At 38.5% G+C, this 23,684-nt stretch overlaps 1 protein-coding gene across 1 annotated transcript in view; it reads right to left on the bottom strand.

The window, feature by feature from the left end:
- The window catches only part of DGKQ (diacylglycerol kinase theta), a 2,194,335-nt gene that overhangs the window by 1,038,151 nt on the left and 1,132,500 nt on the right, over nucleotides 1-23,684 (bottom strand). The window contains exon 7 of the mRNA XM_044059107.1: nucleotides 2,861-2,929. Coding sequence (XP_043915042.1) covers nucleotides 2,861-2,929 — 69 coding nt within the window. The remainder of the gene's footprint in view (nucleotides 1-2,860; nucleotides 2,930-23,684) is intronic.

Here is a 23,684-nt window from a genome sequence, read left to right as displayed (position 1 = left end):
AAAATACATTTCAATACATTCCTTACACACAACATCAATTGTGCCACCAATCTGAAAACTAGCATGTATCAAACCTCTACAGAAAATGTCTAAGCTCTCATCCACACCAATTTTCACCCCATCTCAGTTATACCTGCCATTGAGAAAATGTCTGAAAGACTATTAAACTCCCAATTCTGAAAATATATTCAAACTTAAAAAAACTCCCAAACAACATGGCTTCTAGTCTATTCAATGCACAGAAATAGCATGTTTTACTCTCATTGATGACATCCTTCTAAACTCTGACAGAGGAAATTTAACAGAGACCATTTTCACTGAACTCACCAAAGCCTTCAGTTTAACAGATTATCAACTTTTCTTGACTCACTCACCTAAGCTGGTCTCAGCCGCCAACTTTGTCAGTGATTCAAGAAGTTTGAATTTGACAGATGCTTCATAGTCAAATTAGCAGCTTGCTCCTTATCAGACTCTGTCTACTTCACTCAGGAGTGCCTCAGGATCATTTCTCTCCTCTCCCTCTTCTTATTTTTCATAAGCACTCTCCTGAGGGCTACCTCCTTCAAACTGGCTAACCCATAAAAACTAACCTTAAACACAAAAAGCCAAATGCATGATATTCAAAACCATACCTAAGTTATCCAAAGTCCTAAGCAATTCACAAAGAACTCTCGACAATGACACTCCATTACAGACCACCAAACTACTTCACTACATGGGAATATGGATACATCAAAACCATAGATTTCAATACCACATTCACTTAACCAAAACAAAAATTAACTCACAACTCTTTTAGGCCCCTAAAATCTGTGACTTTCTCCTCCCCAAAGGGAGAGCAGCCATCATCAAAGGAGTTCTCCTCTCGCAACTAAAATGTGACCTTTGCCTAACAGTCACTGCCACCAAGAAAGACCTTTTTTCCTTACAAACTACTGCAAGCAACTGTGATTCATCAGTCTATCAGCAAAAACATACCACCATTGCCAGGTGCTCACCAAAGCCTAATGGCTAGCCATCAGTCATAGGACAGAATATTTAATAGGATCACTACTTTTTAAACATATCAACCTCCACTGGCAGCCATCTATTACACTGATCCTCAGATTACAACCTCACATCCATTCCTCCACACTCCCTAAACAAAACTGCTCTGCAATGCACAGACCACAGTTTCACCATCTTTCGCCCTTGCATCTGGGAATCCTTTCCAGGTGCAACTAAAGAAAACTCCTCCTTTAGAATTTTCAGAAAGGAGCTAAGACACTCTCTTCAAATAAGGCTCTTGCTCCTGCCTCAGAACTGGCTCATTTACCTGAAACAACCACCAACTCATTTCAAATCTAAGTCCAAGTATACATATAAGAATGCACATAGTTTACATACCGTTCCAAAATTCTTTCTTTAATACTCACACATACCTACTTCTTCACTGTGTACTTTGCCATCTCACCCTAACCCTTTACAAAGGATCAATCTACTGCTACTCAGAAATGCCTGCACTCTGTAACAGTCATGGATTTGATTTGTAATTATTCTTGTGATTCAGTTTACATATCTGAATGTTTGTTTTCCACTATGTAATTTTAACTTTGCTTTAATCCTACGTTGAAGCAGTAACTGGTCCACTGAGATTAGTGTTTTATCCCGATTAACAAATTTAAATAAATAAATATCAATACTTTGTTCTCTACAATTTTCAAATTGCTACTGTTTTGTTTGGAGTAAACTGATACAAAGGCAGTGTATATTGTGATCTAAGGTTGAGAACATTTTTGACAATAATGTTCTGAGCTTCAGTTGTTAGGAAGTTGAGAAATTTTGTGTGATATGTTAAGATATCCAAAGACTTTATCAGTTAATCACTGTGAGCCTGTTACCAACAGAAATGTATCCATATTCTTTCACAATTTTTGACCTCCAGAATTATTTTGCTGGATAATGAACTTTAACACCTTCACATCTTAGCAACTATAAATAAGCCCCTTCCATATCATGGCCGTGTATAGAAACACCTCCCATAACAACCACAATCCATGAGACATATATAAACAAGCTTCAGTTCCTTACTACTAAATCAAACACTATTATTCTGGGAACTTCAATTACCCATGTAATAACTGGAATACTTACATTATTACAAACAACTATGCTCAAAATTTCCTTGACTTCATAAATTCACTTAACCAGACTTTATGTTCCTGTTTGAGAGTATCACCTACACTGGACCTGATCTTTACTAACAAGGCATCGTTATGCTTATGCCTAAAATTATACCATCCTTGGTTCTGACTATCCCTGTAGGAGTTCTCATCATTAGAATTCAGCCCAAAACACTTACAAATCCTACCATCTTCACAGATTTCACTACGGCGAATTAACTCCAACTATATGATGACCTGAGGACATTTAAGATCACCCTTTCCCTTAAGGACCCAAAGGTAAACACTGTTACATTCATGGAGAGGTTCAACTCTCACCTCAGTGCCTACTCTGATGCTTTAGTCATGATCCATACAAGCATAAAGGTCAAGCTTAGGAATATACCTCTTTGGAAGAACCCTATTATACAAGCTTTATAACACAAGAAGAAACGTCCTCTCTCTTAAAAGAAAACAGAAAATCCCACAACTCAAAATTAAACTCAGTAGGTTAAACAAACAGCTTTGAAACAAAAATCAAATCTTCCAACACTATGTATGAATTAAAGAAAATCACAGATACAAATATAACAAAACATTGTTAAATAACCTGCAACACTGCTTATGTCTAAGAAAAACACTTTATTAGACTTATCAGAATATCAAACTGTAAAGTGTGTCCTGAATTCACTTAATTCCAGAACCCAAACTGATCTTACTTGAATCAGGTGATGACTGGACATCTTTCACAGTTCCTGCTGTTGTCCCATCAATTTCGTCATCTTCTTCTGTATAAAAAAAAATAAAAAGCAGAAATGTTAAGTATTGTAACATACACAACATAAAAACAGGACACAGACTTAATATGAAGAAATAAGAAATATGGCAGACCCAGACTAAACACATACCAGCTGAAAAAAGTTCTTGGCCACAACTGAACACCAATCTGTATTTCTAATACTCACAGCCATATATCTAGACACATAAATATTACATAAGTGATCCATCCATCCACAACCCCTTTTTCCCATTTTTGCAAATAGGGTCGGGATGTTACTTCAACAATTACAATCATCTACAGCCAAAGCCAAGGTTTACACTGCCAGGTAGCTAGCCCTGCCACTGTAGTTCTTCCACTTCACAAACTCACACACACACTCATATCGATGGCCAGTTTATAGTGTCCAGTTCATCTACTGCATGTCTTTAGGAGGAAACTGAAGCACGCAGAGAAAGCACACAAACACAGGCAGGGCATGCAGACTTTGCACAGAAATCACTTCAGGCAAGAATGGAAAAACAAAAGTGGCAGAGAGTTACACTGTTTATAGAACATAAACAAGCCTGAAAGCCTTTAGGTATGCCATATGCACTCTTCTGTCACTCCCTCTTAATGAGGCAATAGTTCTCTTCCTCTTCCTCTTCCAAAGCACGCAGAAAAGTGAACTAAATGCTTTTCAAAGGATTTCATACACTCCAGAGGAAAAAAAAGAAAACCTATAAAGTAACTGCAAAATGTAAAAACAAAAAGTTTCTCAGCTCGTCATCGTTCCATAAAAACATAGTCCATATTTTTTTCTTTCATAAGTGCATAGCTAATTTGTAGGCAAGTGGTCCAGGAGGCCACCAACAAGGCTTGCCTTATTTCCTAAATGCTACAAAGGACTATCTGGGTTAAGTGATATGCTTTGAGTTGCATAGCAGACAAATGGAAGCTAAGGGAATCAGACCCTGGATTACAGGAAGCACATTCTTAACAGCTCACAGCCTTAACTTTCCCACTAACTGCAAAAGAGAATCTTCTATTATAAAGTCAACAGCACTATTGCTTTGCCCAAATTAACCCTGACCCATACAAGTGCTTAAAGTTAAAATATTCTTTAGGCTCATATTCTTCATTGCAGACATTTTTTTTTTCTCTAGAATGTAAGCTTTAGGACTTTGTAGGATTTTAATACCTCTAGATAATTTCCTGAAAAACTGCAAGGTAATGTCTGCTTACTACTATCAGATGGAGCTATATTACTTAAGTAAAAAGTATTAACATCACTTGCACTCTTGTGTGGATTCAAATATTTAAAAATCGCATTCAGACCGAGACTTTCAAAATGTTGACTGGGAGTAAGAAACTTCCTATGCCCTCCTAAAATATAAATTAACTCCAAAGTTCCTGCACATTGGAGAAAGTAAATTTCCCCCTTTGGGGTGACACCTTTTGGTTCAGAGAACCAAAATCTGCACTTGCAACATTTCTGAATAAAGTAAGTAAGATTAAGTGTCCCACTGCCTTGCTAGCTGTATGTTAGCATACTTAGGTTCATAGGTTCATAGATTAGTACTAAGCTAACTGCCCTTGCAAGCCATTTTAAGCCTAGCCAATTATCCCTTGTGAGACTCAAACTCTGCACCTTGTGTTTGTAAGACAAACACCTTAACCATTAGGCCACCCTCCCAAAGTTAAACCAAAAATAAATCTGTCTAAACAAGATAAAAGCAGACTATATATGTGCATTCCTATTAATCTCACAGGTAGTAGGGTCTTATAGGTCATTTGACATGCAACGAGAAATATGCATGGTGATCACTTCATTTTTCCACACTGCTTTGTGCGTCTCAGCTGAGAAAGTATTCATTTTTGTTTACTTATCACTTTAACTAAGCCACTCAAGAAATAAAATGAAACCTTGGGTTACCAGCTTCAGCATAAACAAAGATGCATATAAATGCATATGTTAGGTGTTCCCACAAGCAGCTTAATAGTGCAACTATAGCCAGTAGTAGCTGGGAGAGGCACTATCACAGGCCTGCAAGGCACATGAGGACAGTAATGTACCCATATATATATAGCTAAGGTAGCTTCACTTCGTAAAGGAGCTACAAAGTTATGTCAAAGCTCTTTCTGAACTATAGTAACACTAAGCAAAGGAGGCAATTGCCTCAGATGAAAGATGTTACAGGGTACAGCCATTGTCATGCAACAGGTATAATCAGTCCCTTTAAGGAGAAGTGGTACTCATTTAGCTACGGGTGTGCTCACTGCTGCTTAAATGAATGACATTCAGTGTCAGGGTAAGTTAGTTGTTTGCTACAGTTTAGCATGGAGATATTATGCAGTTTATGCATGTTACAAAACAGCTCATTCTTAGGCTGGCAATCTTTTTTTTTTTTTTAACAGTAAGTGCCGAAAGGGAACCTGAAGGAAATTAATATGCAGCCGTATTAATAGCTCCCTGCTTAGGCTGTAGTGATGCACAAGATTTTTTTTTGTCCTCAACTGTGGAACATTTATTTGAGTGGGCAGGTGTCAACTGGGAACATTGTAGAGGGGGCCAAGTGGCCTAGCTAAAGCTCTACTGGGATTCATGAGCTACTCTGCGGCACAACCAAACTGGGGGAAGGGGAGCAATTCTCTAATAGGTTTCTAGAAGAAGGTCAATGTACCTCTTTTCTGTTAGCAGGTGCTTTCTTTGTTTCTCATTTAAAATGCTCTCTCACTCTCATAAGGATGCCACAAAAGGATATGGCATCTTGTAGGAACAAAATGAGATAGCATCCTCATTATCCGAGTTATTCCCCAGACTGAAGCCATTTGGGATGTACTGGGTAAATCATCTTCCCTATCCTCATCAGTGGAAGAAGTGAAATCTGGAACCGACTCTCTTTCTCTTGATGTGTTCTGATAAGGAGGGTAACAGAGATCTGTTCATTGCTACTTGCCACAGCTTGAAGAGTTCCACTGCTAAGCAATTTAAGTCTTGTGTGAACGTGGAACTGAGACTCACTTTCAGCCAGGAAGGATGCCACAGGAATCCCAGCTTATTCAAGTTAGCATATTCTATATAGGAGCTTCTGATGAAAAAAAAAAGCCAAAATGGAACGGGAGAAAGGATAAACACAATTAAAGACACATCAGGGAGGGTTCCTGAAGTTAGACCCACTGTTAAGTTTGGGGATCCTTCGTGCCAGGGTGAACTTGGAGAATGGCATCCTCCAAATGGACAAACCTAGAAAATCAGAATGCTACTGCTAAAACCTATACAGTCATCTTGCTTGGTGACATGATTGGTTCTATTGGCTAGTGAGGGTGAGGTGGAGAGAACGACTATCTGATACTTATAGACCCACTCCAGTGTGCAATTAGGCTTCTTCTTCTTAACTGGGACTGCATGGACCTGGAAGCACATGGTGGGGTATTTAAAGACAAGCTCATATAGAATCTGAACAGAAAATGAGGCTGGTTTTCTCTTCAGGGGTTCATCAACCAGAAACCATGAAAGCTAGCCAAAGAGGACCTATGTTAAAAGAAGGCACATGCATGCATCTCCTACTCTTGTCACAGCACCAGAACAAAGTTGCTGTAAGTCAAATAGTAGCCCAATGTGAAAGCTGTGCAAAGTTCAGATGAACTCTTTCTTAACCCCAGGCTTACAAACAGAAGAAAGTGCCTTCAGTGCTAGATCCCCTAAGGAAGAATGTAACCTAGAGAGGTGAGACAGAAACTTGAAGGAAGCAGGACCCATTGTAGCAAACTAAAACACATTCTTGACTATCCTAACCACTAACGATAAGCCCCATCTGCTCCCTGTAACTATAATCCATGTCACTGTGCGGGCTTCACATATCATGCTGCAGCCCTGCAGGTGTTACATACTGTCATGCAGGCCACATAGCACCCTTACCAGCTCCACAATGTAGCAGTCTATGCCTGGTTCACTAAATTGTACAACCACTGATTAATTCTGAGCCACACACCCAAGTCAAGGATATACAGATTATCATGGTACATACATGCAAATATTTCAAGCACGGGCATTAATGCCTTTCAAGCCAATATACCAAAACAGCTGTACCCATAGTAAGTGTCCAGGCTGTTCTTAAAAATAACTAAACTAGCACTTGCTTTAATGTAATTTGGTAGTCTGTTCCAAGCATCCATTACTCTCTTAGAGACCCAATTAGTACACTTCTCATTCCTGCAGTATCTTCTCTACACAGGTTGTCTGATGATTCCACCACATCTCTCCCCCATTGTGTGGACATTCCTGTCAGTGGCACAGCAACTCAGAAATCTTGCTTAGGCCAGGAACTCCCAAACAACTTACGTGGGGCTCCCAGTTACAGGACATCTGATAAACATGAATGAGGTTTGAGGTGTGGCTAGTATTAACCTCGTGCATCTACTACAGACAACTGTGTGATTGTCATGAGCTCATCTCCCACATCCTAGCCACTACTGGGTATGAAAGACCACCACCCCTCCCCAGACAGGGACATCAGAAACTCTTTCTTATCTATAAGATAACTCTATGTGGCAGCACACCTCTTGTGGCAGGCATGTTCTTGGCAATGTCTTGTGTCTTCTACATGGCAGGCAATATTACATTAGTTATCCTTCACCACACCTTCTGCAGAGTCTGATTACAGCCACTCAAAGCACAGATATTCTGCAGCACGCCTTGCCAAACCTCTCCGTGATAAACCTTATCAGTGTTACTTATGTTAGGATGCACATATCATGTGTGTAGAGGGGCTGCAGTAACACCTCAATGTCATACGTAGTGAACTTTTGCAGCCATTGCCTGTCTCTTGGGTCTGTGGCAAAATGTGTACACCTGTGGATTATACACAGTGTCCAGTATGTGCATGTGGTGTCCGCTTCCACCAGCTGTTAACCATTTAACTGTCCCATGTACTACTATGACCCTTACCACCTTCTGGATAAAAAGCAACATAGGGCATGTGATCACAACACATCTTCCTGCACCACTACATTGAACCTCTGTAGGGCTCTGCACATCCTGTTTCCTTCCACTCAGTATGATTTGCCATGTCTCACCTTATGTGCGGACGCCATTATATTCTATGTGGCATGACCTTCCCTAGGTGCTTGTAGACCAAACTGCGTCCTCACTATAGCTGGACATTACAGCATCCTACCATTGTGCCATATTAATATACCTATATACACCACTTCATCTATGTCTCTGTTGTTGATGTCTGCCATGAATGTTGACTACAGTGCAAGGGAACATTATCGTGCATCTTGTCTTCCATTACTGTGCCCCTATCAAAGTCCAGGGTCTTATTCTGTAAAGTGTTGATTCCTCAGTTGCTCATCTTAAAGTTGTCTCACTCAACATAGCACCCCACTTTATTATCACACTAGGAATGGCTTTAGAGTTCAACAAGTTATGCTAAAAAAGAAACTTAGAATGACTGCCTCTGCATAGGTACCATGACTTAATTTGCTACCTACACTGATCAGAGCTACCATTCTCATCTTGGGACTAGTCACACATGTACACACTATACTCATGCACACAGCCTACAAAGGTTTTAAAAAGTGATGTATATCATGTGACATCCAAATAAGTATCCATGTGCACATGGCTGCCATTTCGCTCCTTGAGTTAACCTGTATGAGTGGACATGGCTTACTCAGGCACAGGAAACAGCAGGGCACCTCTATGGTGTTCAAGGGAAATCAAGATTTCCTTGTTCTTCCTCCAAATAAAGTTTCAAGAACATTTGCTGGGCCATTATGATGGGCTACTGTACATGGATGATGCTGAGCATGAACTTGCTTGGGGAGTGAGTCATGCCAGCTTCACCCATTCTGGTGAGCAGTACAGGCATCTATACAATGCACTATATAAAGAATGAAAAGCAGAGGTTAAGGGGGAGAAGAGAGAGAAAGAGACACAGTTTAACTGTAATCCTTAGTATTTTTCCTGTTCTGTTAATAGTCTCACTATTGTGTTGACTTCTTCTGTTTTACAACAATGGAGGTGCAGCAAGCCAAAATGAAGAGATGTTGTAACAGGCAAGAATCTTCCAGAAGTGAGATGCAATTTATTACCATATGTGTGCACTGATGTATTCTCTTTCCCTCTCTTCATTCTGCAGGGCCAGTTACAGTGGTGGTAGAACAGAAGTGAAGGCAGTCATCTCTGTCTGTACCAGCTGATGTCTCTCGTGCTGCATTGCCAGATGTTATCTGGTCTGCCTCTCAGCAAGGGCATGGAGGTCACATTGCTAAATGTGATCTGGAAGGCTCCTGGCCATTTCATGGGAGGTGGATGGAGGGTCCTCTTCTGAAAATGGCCTGGTGGGGCTCCCTGTAGTCTCCTAAGGGCAAGTGTTCAGGCTGAAGTTGCCCAAAGACTGCCAACAGCAGGATGTCCATGTTACCACACAGAAACAACTCTTAGCATGGCTGGTTGAGCAGTTCAACCAGCCTCCTGAATATCTGGGCCACCAGAGGTAAAGCCTGTGCATGACATCAGCCACAAAAGTGACTGATGTCGCTGTTTGCTGGCCTGTCATGTGCTATGTATCCTGCCCTATTCCCCCATCTAGATGTTCCCCCTGCCTTATGTACCAGTCCCCACACCTTGTTTCTTTATTCTCCCCATCACTTAGTGTCCATCCACTGTCATCCTAACTTTGTGTGTCAATACAATCGGTCTGTCTGCCCCTGCAACCTTCCACTATCCCTCCCACAACCATTCCTCACTACATTCTCCAGCTAATCTTCATTTTTTTACATTACAAATGGGAGTCTTTCAAAAAAAAAATGTATTCCCTCTTCACCTAACATTCATCATCGTTATGGCTAACCTCATGTGTTTTCCTCTGCTTGCTATTTAACCTTTTTTTTACTTATTTTCCCAGTGTTCCCTTTCCTCAATGAACTGGGACCGCATTTTACTGTGCTGGCCCTCCTTGGAGTGGGTAGCCATGACATGTGTGATTATAAGGTGGTGCTTCATTGTGCAAGTCAGCCTGCATGCTTGGACATGTTTAACTGTCTTTCCTATATATCGGAAAAATCAACCAAAAGCATTTTGCCAGCATAGCTCTTCCATGGGTCTATATTAGAAGATCGAAACTTCAAAAGAGTGAACGCTCTTTAATCGAACGCTAATACCCGAAACCACAAAATATAGAACATACAGAACAGCGATTTTTTTTTCCCAAGGAAAAAAAATCACTGCTCCAAAAAAAAAAATTCCAAACACAAAATAAAGTGGGGAGCTTCACCCCCCCATACTTAAATATACCAACTCCGAGATCACACCACAGTGGAGGAAACGGCAAAGTCCCAACAACGGCCCAGTGATTTTTTTTCTCTGGGAAAAAAAATCACTGTTCCGTACTTTTGATACTGTATGGTTTTGAGTATTAGCATTCGATTAAAGAGCGCTCGCTCTTTTGGAGTTTCGGTCTTCTAATATTGACCCTCTTCCATTGCACCAACCTAATGATACTTTCCCCCATAGCAAAGCTCAAGTAATTTACTATACAGTCCTTTTCTTGGACTACTGGTGCCATGCAAGCCCTGCTAGATATCTGAGCAACTATGTACTGCTCAGGTCCAAATCACATTTCTACGAAGCCCAACCTAGGATTCAGCATGAAAAGATATACCTTTTTTCACCCTCCTCAGTTTTTTGTCTTTTTTACTTAATTTTTGACTCAGTAGGGATCTCTTTCTGTGACGTGTGCGTGCTTCTCACCTCCCTAGCCTACTAAACTCAAATGAAAAGTGAGTGGCATTTTTTCCCTATCCCAAGGGCCGGGTTTTATTTTTAACCGAAAGTTTGCTTTGTTTTCTTTCTTTAACATTAAATTAGCACTGGAGTCTATAGGTTTATGAATGGATTAGTGGTTTGATCTTTGGAGGTTGGGGGTGGGGTAGTTCTGCACTTGGAAATCTGAATTTTCATAACTGGCGACAAGGCAGAAATCTGTGTAATGTTCTGTCAGCCTTCACTAAAGAAAATAGTTGTCAGAGGACTTTGTAGAGCATGATTACAAGCTGGGTGCTGCTGCATGTTTCACATAAATGCAATGCAAAGTGTAAGAAGTTATCTTGCCCACCCCCTCCTTTTTTTTTAGTATTATTTAATAATATTCTTGTCTCTGGCATTGGTATGTATTGTATATTATGTTGTACCTGCTGTACTTTAACATTTTAGATACTTTTCATTCTTTTTCAGAAATTGTGCCAGGATTCAGTATGGGTCTCACAAATATTATCTGTCTGTTAGGTGATTTCACCGCTATTGCACACAATGATTATTTCCTACATCCCAGTCAAGTAAATACAGCAGCAGCATCATTTGAATAAACAGCAATCACAGTCTACTATGATGGTTTCTTGAAAGACTAGTGGATGTTTCCTAAATTTAACAACTGTAAGAAAATATGTTTCAGCTACACATGAGGTAAATGATGTGGTCAAGAACATTAGGTAGAAATTACATGCATTAAATTTGAACATGCAACTTGTAACAATGTGTGTGTGTGTTTATTTTGCTTAGGCACATACAATTGCATATGTGTGGTATGTGTACAAATTTGCAAAAAGCAATGTATATATGTGGCCATATACACGTATAGGAACAGACCGAGTGTAAACTGGATGGATCAGAATCTTGAGATCAGTTCCACATTGGTGAACCCTCAATGTGTTTTCCTCATTAGAAATCACTGTTAATGTGGTTTCTAATTGCACACTAACAGTGATTTACTGTGAGAGCGGAATTTTTGCTGTTCTCAATGAATGCAGCGTAACTCTTAACTGTACAGGTTTTGCAGAAAGTCCAGATTTTTGCCTTATATTTTTTATCCATTTTTCATAAAATTGCATCGTTCTGGCTGATTAGTGGAAAATCATTAAAGACTGAAGTTAGAAAATAATTACAAACATTTCACTTTTAGACTTCATACCCTTCAGAAACCTGTTATTCTATCAATTTTCTAAGTTTGTAAGAGCAATATTTCAAAATTGTCTCTATTTGTACCACTTTTTTACGGCTTTGTCCAGATTTCTTACTCTAAGAGGTTGAGAGGTATGGAAAGCAGGTATCTTCAGTTTCAAATATGACCTCAAACATTACCAGTAAATGAACTGTGTAAGAGCAAATTTGCCTTAACTCCTTGGTTCATGCACAATACATTGTTCAGCAGAAGGGTAGACATCTCATCTGGTGCTTTATGCAGTTTTCCAAATGAGGGGAGGGGGAATTGTCAAAGTTGAAGATCAAAGGAAGAAAAAAGATGCTTATTACATGTAATAACAAATGAGAAGCTCTTCTGTCTGAAACGTTAGCAAGCTGCTTGTTGCACTGTAACAAGCAAGCAGCTTGATACAGTTAAATTAACACACACAGTGCACTTCAGCAATGCATGACCACAAATGTAGTATCAAAACTGATTTCTGGTACTGAACTTCCCCACCATCAGTATCTGCATTTAGTATCCCCTGACAGCTTGCACCAGGGTACCTGCCATACCAGTAATGTGAACCAAGCCATAAAGAATGTGGGGACAAAGACCCAAAAATAGGGACTATTTTTAAGTACTGCTCTTACAAACTTAGAAAGTTGATAGAATAACAGGTTTTGCATTAGCATGAATTTCCTGAAGTGTATGAAGTCTTAAATTCGAATGCCTGTCATTATTTTCTGACTTCAGTCTTTAATTATTCACCAGTACAATGCCAGAAAAGCACACTTTTATGAAAAATGGACCAAAAATATTAGGCAAAAATCTGCAGAGCTGAGAGGTATGGTACCTGTCCCTTTTCCCCTGCCCTAGTCACAGCTCTGCTGCTCAGATACCATAGTGCTTATTTACTTTTTCATGCATTCATTGTGAAGTACAAGTAACAATTGCCCAGTGGTAAATAAATTAATTTACTTGCCTAGTCTATGCTTTATTTACTGGATAAGCAGCAGTCACAACTTATCCAGTAGCTTTCCTCTCCCCCACCAAATCCTCAGAAAACTGGGTTTACGCCTGGCCACAAATTGTTAAACTGTTTCTATATTTTGTTAGAGGCTAAAACAAATTTTCAATTGGATGAAACAAATTGGACAAAGGTTAAGCACCAAGAAAGAGATCAAAATGCATTTCTGCAGGGGATGGGTGAAGCTACACTATACCCCCTAAGGGGGGCTTTGCAACCACAACCACCTTACTTATACATACAGATTCCAAGGTCAACAACTGCACAGAAGAGTGATAAAGACCACATAAAATGAATAGAAATCACAGTGGCAGTGATTTTCTATGTGAAACAGTGATCAACAATTCCATCAATGAGAAAGGTAAATCACCAAGCTGAAGCCTTATCCAGATAATGCCACACAGTATGGTAATACTGTTACATCTGCATTAATTTCCAACTCCAATTTTTAATTATTCACACATGCAGATTGCCTTTTACTCTAGTATCCTGGAATTGTGACTGTGTTCTTTTCTGGACATTTCAAAAACAAATGGTATTTTATCCCCTCTATCCAATAGGAAGGTTTATTGGCTGGTATTATTCAAGATATTCTTGCAACTCTGCAGGAACATCAAGCCTCAGCAAAAAGCATGATTACAGCTTTGAGCACACAGAGCTCGAAGAAGAACACTGAGTATGGATATACCTAGGAAAATATGTGTGAAAATCCTAAATTATCACACAATTTCAACTGTTAAAAATGCTGCTAAGACCAAAAAGACTATACATGGAAGGGTCATAAAATCCAAAAACATCAAGATATTCTATTTCAAAGACAAACTTGTCACCTTTTTGTTCCTAGCTAATTCAAAGTAATGCTAAATTCAAAATGTTTCCCTGCTAAAGTGTAGTTCACTTTTAATGGAAATAAATACCATGTTTGCACACCTGAAGAAGTCAAACTGTATTTTCAAAATACTATTTGACTTTAAACCAGATTGAAATACGCGACTTAAAAGAAAAGTAAACTTTGCCTGAAATTATACTAAAATGACACCTGGGGAGGTACTTCCAACTGCAGTGATGGGGTGAACTTTTTAAACCTGAACTGGTTATATAGAGCTGTACCGATACAAATGCTATTGATGTTATGTTAAATGATAATCATCTGTTAAATGTAGCCAATGAAAAGTATAATATATAAAATAAAGTTGAAGGACAATACCAATACATGTTATGTTATTTGACTTTTTAAAGGGTATAAACATGTTTAAGTTAAATACATCTGGAAAGTACAGGGAATAGTCTCCCTCTCAAGCCACATAGCAGCTTTCAGGATAAATAAGTAACAACTAAATATTTACAGTGCTCATTGTTATTAAGTCTAAATGCTGTAGGACATATTAAAATAAGTAAAATGGCAACAAAAGTAAACAGTAGCAAAACAATGGAAATGTCTCTGGTAACTAAATGGTTTATTTTTATAACAAAAAAAGGCAACAATGTCATGCAAGCAAAATGGGGTAAATACCATACGCTCTTCTGATGAAACATTATAATGCAATTCAGTTCACGTTAAACAACTTTTCCATTCCAGACCACACTTCACCTGCTTCAATTGCTAGTTTTAAGTTGTTATATTTGATGAATATGTGTTTTAAATGTGAAGTACATATGAATACATCTGGAAAGTACAGGGAATAGTCTCCCTCCCTGTTACTTATTTATCCTGAAAGCTGATATGCAAGCTCAGATGCTCATAAGCCTAGTACTTATTATACAGCAGGAACTTCTCATTGTTACATTTGTTAATGCCTGTTATGTACTTCACTGATAAAGATTCTAGTTGTCTACTGATGTACTATGTTCTTCATCTGTAAATATGTTGTAAGTAATTTCTATGTTAAATTGTTAATCGCTATGTAATCCAATGTAACTACTGTCTGTTTATTTTACTGTGGAGCTTTTCTCCCCGGGCCACCGCTGAAAATGGACCCATGTCCAGTCGGACACTCCCGGTCAACAAATTTAAATAAATAAATAAATAAATGAATAAATAAATAAATAAAAGTAACTGGTTGTTAAATTTACTTGATAGATGCATACAAGACGTTGTGCCAGCTTCATTACATGGACTTTATTTGTATGTTAGCCATTTAAAGGGGCTATGAACTAGAGAATTTACTGGTAGGGCCTTATTATCTGTAGAAAGGTTTTCTAACTATAAAGCAATATGATGGTAAATGTATTAAGCTGTCAACAATTACATTAGGTATACAACATATTTCAGATTTTAAGCATAAATACTTTGGGCTGCTGTGATTTTTTGATCTGTTTTGCTTGCCCAGTTCTTAAGGAGTTAATTTGATGCAGATTTTTACATTTGCTAACATGCTTTTTTCTTAAAAATGCATACTTAAGAGAAAAAACTGCAGTAACCTCTTGTTAATATTCAGAGGTTCACAGCTTAATCTGTTTACAGAGCAAGTGTAGGAGAAATATGCATATTTTCTGACAATCATTCTTTCTTTTTTCTTATCAATACATATACTGAGTTCTGGATGAAACAGCAGCTAGCATTAGGCACTAAGCAAAACACAGAGAATTAAACAATTTAAAGGACAATATTTTGGTTTAAGGAGTATTACAGTGCAAAGAAGGTAACACTACATAGTTCAAGATTACTGCCAAAAAGTCCAACTAAAATGCAGACTCCAGAGTTATTGAATAGACTCAATACCCCACCCACGTCAGGACTTTAAAAAAATAGTTATTGACTCACTTTTATGGACATGTAAAGGTAGCACGTTCCACAAGCTAACTAATGACTGAGAAACATACTTTTTCTTAATGATGTTCTGCACCCAGTGATCTTAAAAATATAACCTCCATCCTTTGAGGCACATTAATACTCTTTTGACGTCCATAAATAAACAAAATCCTTCACCATGGAAAGCGCTATATACTATAATATGGCTTATCCTGTACATGCCTGTAAATAACTGAACATAACGCTATATGGTCTAACCCTACAGCACACTGAATATGACTAACATTCAGAATTCTCTTGGTAAACTTTCTTTGGATACCTTCCAGCGTTAACATATCAAATTTAGTAAAAGTGCTAAAAAGGTGAATTATATTCAGTCACTGGACATATAAATGACACACATAACTTAACCAAAAAAGTGAAGTCCCACAAACTAAATTTGCAAGAATTAATTCTACAATCCTCATAACTTTATATTTTATCTGTGTCTGGTGTTTAAATTTCAAGTTATTAAATACTACAGTTCTTTATTTTTTTATAGCTGTCCAGTTCTTTAATAACTGCATTTTTCACAGTTAACAGTTTTCAAATTTGGGATTACCAAACACAAAAGGCCACATTTATGTCTATTAATATGTAACGTTTAACCAAATAAATTTAATACTTATCTTGGAAGAGTTATCTATATCTTCAAAGTGTACGACAAGGGCTCCAATTGCTTTAAACATAAAAAGGTGACATACATATCATACATAAGAGGCCATAACATTTCCAGTGCTATTTTCATACAGTATACATATGTTTTACTTGTGACATTTTTCATTCACTCCAACATTACATTAATTGTCCTGCATTCCCTTAAACCTCACACCTCCTCCAGAACATATTTCAGCATGTAATGTTCCCCAGAATTCCTTTTGTTTCTATGTAATTTGCTCCTTCCCTTTTTTAAAGATCCCACCCCATTTGTTTTATCTCCTAAATAATATTCAGTACTTCAATTACAGCTGGTTTAGATTTTGATTTCCATGTTCTAGTAATTGCTTTTTTTGGTAACCAACAGTATTAAAAGAATAATTTCCTTACTTACAACCACTGCGCCCCCTCGCCAACTCATTGCATTTCTAAAAACATGCTCAGAGTTACCGCTCTCTTTCCCATCACACCTCCAGTATTAGCTGTACCTCTGAAGTCTACTTAGGTTATAAAAATACCTATTCAAACACTCTGCCAGAGTTTTTTTTTTCTTAGCACACCTCTATCCATTTTTTTGTCTATACTCTGATATCACTCTCTCCTATGGAAGGCAGTCTCTAACCTCCAGTCCAAACTACTGCTTGGCTTCATCCCAGACTATTATATTTCCCACTCAAATGATTTATTTCCAATACCTTGATTCCTTTGCTAAATTTCTCCAGCAAATTTCAGTTCCCTCTTGCCTATTTTCTAAATCCCTACATTCAGTCATCTCTACTGACAAAATCTCATTACTCCATTCCTACGTTGGCTTAATTCTTAGAAGATTTTATGCTGCTTTATGAATACAATATTCTGTATGGTTGCTGTTATTCCCTTTACGGAGCTGCTTCCAAAATCCTACTCTCTCCTTATTTCTTAAACTTTACATTTGATTTATAAGCAACTGCTTGTGTTATGCATATGAGCCTTAACTGTGTAGCTCTAAAGTAACCCTTTAAATTAGCTAATCCTTTTGATATCATCTGATATTGGGAAGCTTGAAAAAATATGATGAAGAAAAGCAGACGCAACAGAGCTCTTTTTGGAATTCCTGTTTGAACTCATTCCCAGTCTGAACAGTAGTTGTTAATCTTAACCCTCTGTCTACCCACTAAACATTTTGTGCCCACCTAATAATACATGTGGATCAACAGACACGCGTGGCATAGCCTGAGTGATGACATTGTGTAGGACACCATCAAAGACTTTAGATATGTCTTGATGAACCTCCATGGCCCCACAACTGGAATCTCACATTAAAGATAGCTTCACAGAAATCCACTAAATTGTTGAAAACCTCTTGTTTCAATCAGAAGTTCCTAGCTTACATTGGTCTGAAAACACATTATGTTTAAAGAGCAATTTAATTGAATGTACATGCAATGAGAAAGCACAGTTGTGTCTTACTTACTTGAGTAGATCAACGTTGCAGTAAAGATCCTTGGATCTTCCTGCCATTCAGAAGTCCACAACTGGCCAGATTTCCAAAGTCTTTGCATCATCCCTAGCTGATGGAAGTCCAAAGACCAACATCTGGACATCAGAGTGCAACAGGGATACCTGTTGGCGACATCTTCAGGTCATTCTAAACAGGACAACCATTCCATATGTCAAAGTCTTAGACAGGTATAAGGGAAGATTCCAACCATGGGGAGATCAACCTAACAGAAAAACTCCTTCCTCCAGTATGAAGGAAAGGCTGGCAGATAGAGGGACAGTACTGTGGGAGTTCATACTGCAACATTGATCTACTAGAACATCTACAATTACGGTAAATGTGACACAACTACACCATGTTCTTCGTAGTCAATGTTACAGTACTGGTTCTTGGGCGGACTTCCAGAGTTACAAGTTGAGGGGCAGGCTGTCTGGTGTCCTTTAGGAAAGTAAATAAAATAAAAACAAACTTGACAATGCAATTTACCAAAAAGTTTAATATAACAAAGCTTTTGGGCTCAACAACCCTTCATCAGTGTATACAGTTAACAAATATTAGCATCCTTAAATAGTTATTACATCCTTAATTACTCTGCTTCTTGATTTTATTGTGATACTATCCTTACTCTGCTTCTTGATTTTATTGTGATACTATCCTTAGCCCGCTTCTTGGTTTTATTGTGATAATATCCTTACTCTGCATCTTGATTTTATTGTGGCCCTTGAGAAAGTAGCAGTTGCAAAACCTGCCCTAGCTCTGGAGGTGTTGCCTATGTGGTAATGTTTAGTAAAGGTGTGGACAAACATCCATGTGGCAGCTTCCAGGATGGCCTGAGTAGGTACACCTTTAAGAAAGGCAGTGATAGCTGCCCTGTGTGTGGCAGAGTAATCCCTGACATGGGCTGATAATGCCTTACCCTAATGCAGTTGGCTATCCATTTAGAAATTGTTTGAAGATTGGTCTGCCTTCTTTTCTTTCTGCAAAGGCCACTAGCAGTTGATCTGCTCTATTTGGGAGCTTTGTTCTGTCAAGGTAATATCTGATCTGCTGGTGTACATCCGGGGAATGTAGGATTTGCTTAGCTTTATTCTGAATGTTTGGTAAGAACGCCAGTAAACTGCTTCTGCTTCAGGCACCGCACGGCAAGAAAGACTGATGTAATGGCGTCGGCTGCATGTTTTATACCCCTGATGACCTGACGTCATGGAAGAAGAGACAGCAATCGATGCAGGACCCAAGACTTTGTTAATCAGACCGACTGAGGGCAACCTGCAAGTAGATTACCCAAATGTAATGACTGCAACAGTGAAACATGAAGAACATCACCAGTAAGCGTATACCCTGATTCAAAGAGAGTTCTCAAACTACTTTGAGATAGTTCTGAGGGTTACCCTGTCATTGGGAAAAACAATGTAGGGTTCTTTGAACATTAGGGCTTGTAGCCCTGAGACCCACTTGGCTGGGTTGATAGCTATTAGTAGGGTTGTCTTACAAGAGATTATCTTTAAAGGAACAGAAGCTGATGGTTCAAAAGTTGTTAAGGTAAAGTTTTCTAATACTATTTTAAATCCTAGGTGGGGAAAGGGTTTCTCCTGGGGGATGGGCTTAAATGCATGACCCCTTTTAGGAAGTGTTTCATGTGGTGGTGAGAATAGATAGGGAGTAAGTAAGAAAGGTGAAGATGGCAGAAGCATGTACCTTAATACGGGAATAAGAAAGGCCCTGATAAAACAATTCTGGAAGGTATTCCAACACTAGATTTATGTCTGCATGAGAAGGAATAATGCCTTTATTCTTGCATCAAAAAGAAAACCTTTTCCATTTGGATAAGTATAATTTTTCTAGTAGTCAATTTTCTTGCCTCTCTCAAGACAGAAAGCCCTTCTGTAGAGCAGTTTGTGTTACTCGGGGTCAAAAAACAGTTCTCCTAACAGGTTTTGCTACTGCTGTTAGTTTGAGGGTGGCCAGGTGAAGACAAATGACAGATCCCTTTAGCTGGGTAAGTAGATCTACCACCTGTGGAAGAATGCAATATCTAACCACAAAGTGAGCCAGCAAACTGTGATACCATGCCAATGACCCTTTATTAAGTCATATAAAAAACAAACTGTTAGAACAATAGAAAGAAACAGACCGGTTTCGGCTAATGATATAACATAGCCTTCCTCAGTGTTAAAACTACATCAGACCATTGTTCATTTTATACTGTCATTCACTAGCAAATTAGCTTCTGATTGGTCACATTATAAGTGTTCATTCAATCCTGGTGGGAAAAGCCCTCCCAATTTGATAATCCACTTTTTCTCCTTTACATCGAAAATGGAATGCCATCCAGCTTTCTGGGATCTATTACCCACTATTTTATCTATAATAGTAAATTTAAATATTGCTGCCGGGTATTTACACAAATGTTTGTATAATGCATTACTGGCCCTCCTATTCCTAATGTCACTCATATGCTCCGTAATGTGCAATCTAAGGGGTCTGGAAGTTTGTCCCACATAAAATGCTGAACAGTTACATATGGCCAAGTATACCACCCAGTCACTACTGCAGTTTACAAAAAATTTTATGTCAGAAACAGTACCCGAATTCCTACTAGTAAACTGTTTGGTTTTCACAATCTTGATGCAATGACTGCAGTGTCCACATGGTGCACAACCTGTCAAAATATCCCCTGTGATGTTTTTTTGTTGTTTAATTCCTATAGACTGCTGTTCCAAGCCCCTTTTGTAAAAACTAAAACATGAGCCCATATTTTTGCCTCTGTGGAATGAAAATTGACCTCTCTCCCCCAGGATATTAGATAAAGTGTTGTCAGCTAGCAAAATATTCCTGTGTCGCTGGACACTGTTCATTAATAAATCCGTGTTCCTCCCATACGTAGTGGTTAAACATATTGGTAAATTGGTACGCTGTTGTTGCTTCCCCTTGTATTTGAGCAAATCATCCCTATTTAGTTTTGATGCCCAGTTGCTTGCTGTCAGTACATGCCCCATTTTATAACCCCTATCCCGAAATCTATTTATAAGATCTTTTCCAAAGGTCTCATAAGTTGCATCATTCGAACAGATACGTCTCATTCTAATAAATTGGGATTTCAGGATGTTTTTGGCTATGTGGGGTGGATGAAAGCGGGAGGCGGGGAGAAGGGAATTATATTGTGGGAATTTACAAAACACCTCAGTTCGTAGTGTGGTCCAAATTCCTAGTTACCAGGACATCTAGGTATATTATTTGGTCCACACTGTAATTTGCTGCAAACTGTAGACCCCATTTATTTTCATTCAAATATCCCACAAATTCCAATAAATATTCCACATCTGATCTCCACACCAACCAGCAATCATCCAAGAACCACCGCCAGATGTCAATCTCATCCAAATAGATGTTATGGGACCTGTCATAGATGAGATGTTCCTCCACATATGCCATAAACAGGTCCACATAAATAGGGGCAAAAGATGCTTCCATAGCTGTTCCTTTCACCTGCCAGTAGCACTGGTCCCCAAAAAAGAAAACATTCTTAGTAAGGACATGCTCCATCAGACAAATCAGAAAGGTATTAAATCCAGGTTGGTATAGATTGGACTTGTATAACCAACATTCAATTGCTTCAATGCCAGCCTGATGAGGAATGTTAATATATAATGCACTGACATCAAGTGTACAAAGGATCCATCCCTCCTCTAGTTGTACATCAGAAATAATGTCTAAAAATTCAGTTGTATCCTGAATCCTGGCTCTTACCCATTTCAAAAGCGGTTGTAAATATTTGGTAAGAAACCTGGAGAGAGGCTCAGTGATGGACCCTCGTCCCAAAACAATCGGGCTACCTGGTGGATTCAAAAGATCTTTATGGATTTTAGGTAGAAAATAAATATATTGGTTATTGGGATATGAAACAGTGAGATGATATAAGGTAGAGTCTGAAATAATACCCTCAGCCTTCGCAGATATTTGTCCCAGCTCATAACCACCACCGCTCCACCCTTGTCAGCTGAAAGAATAATAATCTCCTTATTATTTTCTAATTTACGCAGAGTATCTATCTCAATCTTTGAGAGATTCTTCGATCGACAAATGAAGTCCCTGGAATAATAATCTAATTTTTTGAGAACAGAAGTCTGAAATGACTGAACACTATGATTCATAGGTGGAACAAATTTGGATTTGTGATAAGTAAATTCTTGACCAGCATTAGACATAACACTATCATTAAAATGCAACTTCAAGTTCAATAATCTGCAAAAAGCAATAACATCCTAAGCCAAAACGTCCTCTGACTCAAAAAAAGCTGGAATAAAATTAAGGCCTTTATTAAGGAGATTGATCTGTGCATCAGACAAAGTGACATGGGAGATATTCAACACACTGGAATTAGGGCATATGATGCTAAAGCACAAAAACAACTAAAGGACAGGAGACACTATTTTAATATGCCTCTTGAACCTACCTTTAGGTTTAAAAAACAAATTGATGAATTTTTGGCCTCTGCGAAGGCTGAGGGTATTATCTCAGACTCTACCTTATATCATCATGTCTGATGGAGCATGTCCTTACTAAGAATGTTTTCTTTTTTGGGGACCAGTGCTACTGGCAGGTGAAAGGAACAGCTATGGAAGCATCTTTTGCCCCTATTTATGCGGACCTGTTTATGGCATATGTGGAGGAACATCTCATCTATGACAGGTCCCATAACATCTATTTGGATGAGATTGACATCTGGCGGAGGTTTCTGGTTGATTGCTGGATGGTGTGGAGATCAGATGTGGAATATTTATTGGAATTTGTGGGATAGTTGAATGAAAATAAATGGGGTCTACACTTTACAGCAAACCTTAGTGTGGATCAAATAATATACCTAGATGTCCTGGTAACTAGGAATTCAGACCACACTCTACGAACTGAAGTGTTTCGTAAATTCCCACAATATAATTCCCTTCTCCACGCCCCCAGCTTTCATCCACCCCATATAGCCAAAAACATCCTGAAATCCCAGTTTATTAGAATGAGACGTACCTGTTCAGATGATGCAACTTATGAGACCTTTGGAAAAGATCTTATAAATAGATTTCGGGATAGGGGTTATAAAATGTGGCATGTACTGACAGCAAGCAACTGGGCATCAAAACTAAATAGGGATGATATGCTTAAATACAAGGAGAAGCAACAGCAGCATACCAATTTACCAATACGTTTAACCACTACGTATGGGAGGAACATGGATTTATTAATGAACAGTGTCCAGCAACACTGGAATATTTTGTTAGCTGACTTTATCTAATATCCTGGGGGAGAGAGGTCAATTTTCGTTCCGCAGAGGCAAAAATATGGGCTCATGTTTTAGTTTTTACAAAAGGGGCTTGGAACGGCAGTCTATAGGAATTAAACAACAAAAAAAATCACAGGGGATATTTTGACAGGTTGTGCACCATGTGGACACTGCTGTCATTGCATCAACATTGTGAAAACCAAACAGTTTACTAACAGGAATTCAGGTACTGTTTTTGACATAAAATTTTTTGCAAACTGCAGTAGTGACTGGGTGGTATACTTGGCCATATGTAACTGTTCAGCATTTTATGTGGGACAAACTTAAAGACCCCTTAGATTGCGCATTACAGAGCATATGAATGACATTAGGAATAGGAGGGCCAATAATGCATTATACAAACATTCGTGTAAACACCCGGCAGCAATATTTAAATTTACTATTATAGATAAAATAGTGGGTAATAGATCATGGAAAACTGGATGGCATTCCATTTTGGATGCAAAGGAGAAAAGGTGGATTATCAAATTGGGAGGGCTTTTCCCACCAGGATTGAATGACCACTTATTATGTGACCAATCAGA

Source organism: Protopterus annectens, chromosome 17.part0 (assembly GCF_019279795.1).
Source record: "Protopterus annectens isolate FY-2018-M chromosome 17.part0, PAN1.0, whole genome shotgun sequence".
Classification (NCBI taxonomy): Eukaryota; Metazoa; Chordata; order Ceratodontiformes; family Protopteridae; genus Protopterus; species Protopterus annectens.
Note: the sequence above shows the minus strand (reverse complement) of the source record. Positions and strands in the feature narration are given on the sequence as shown.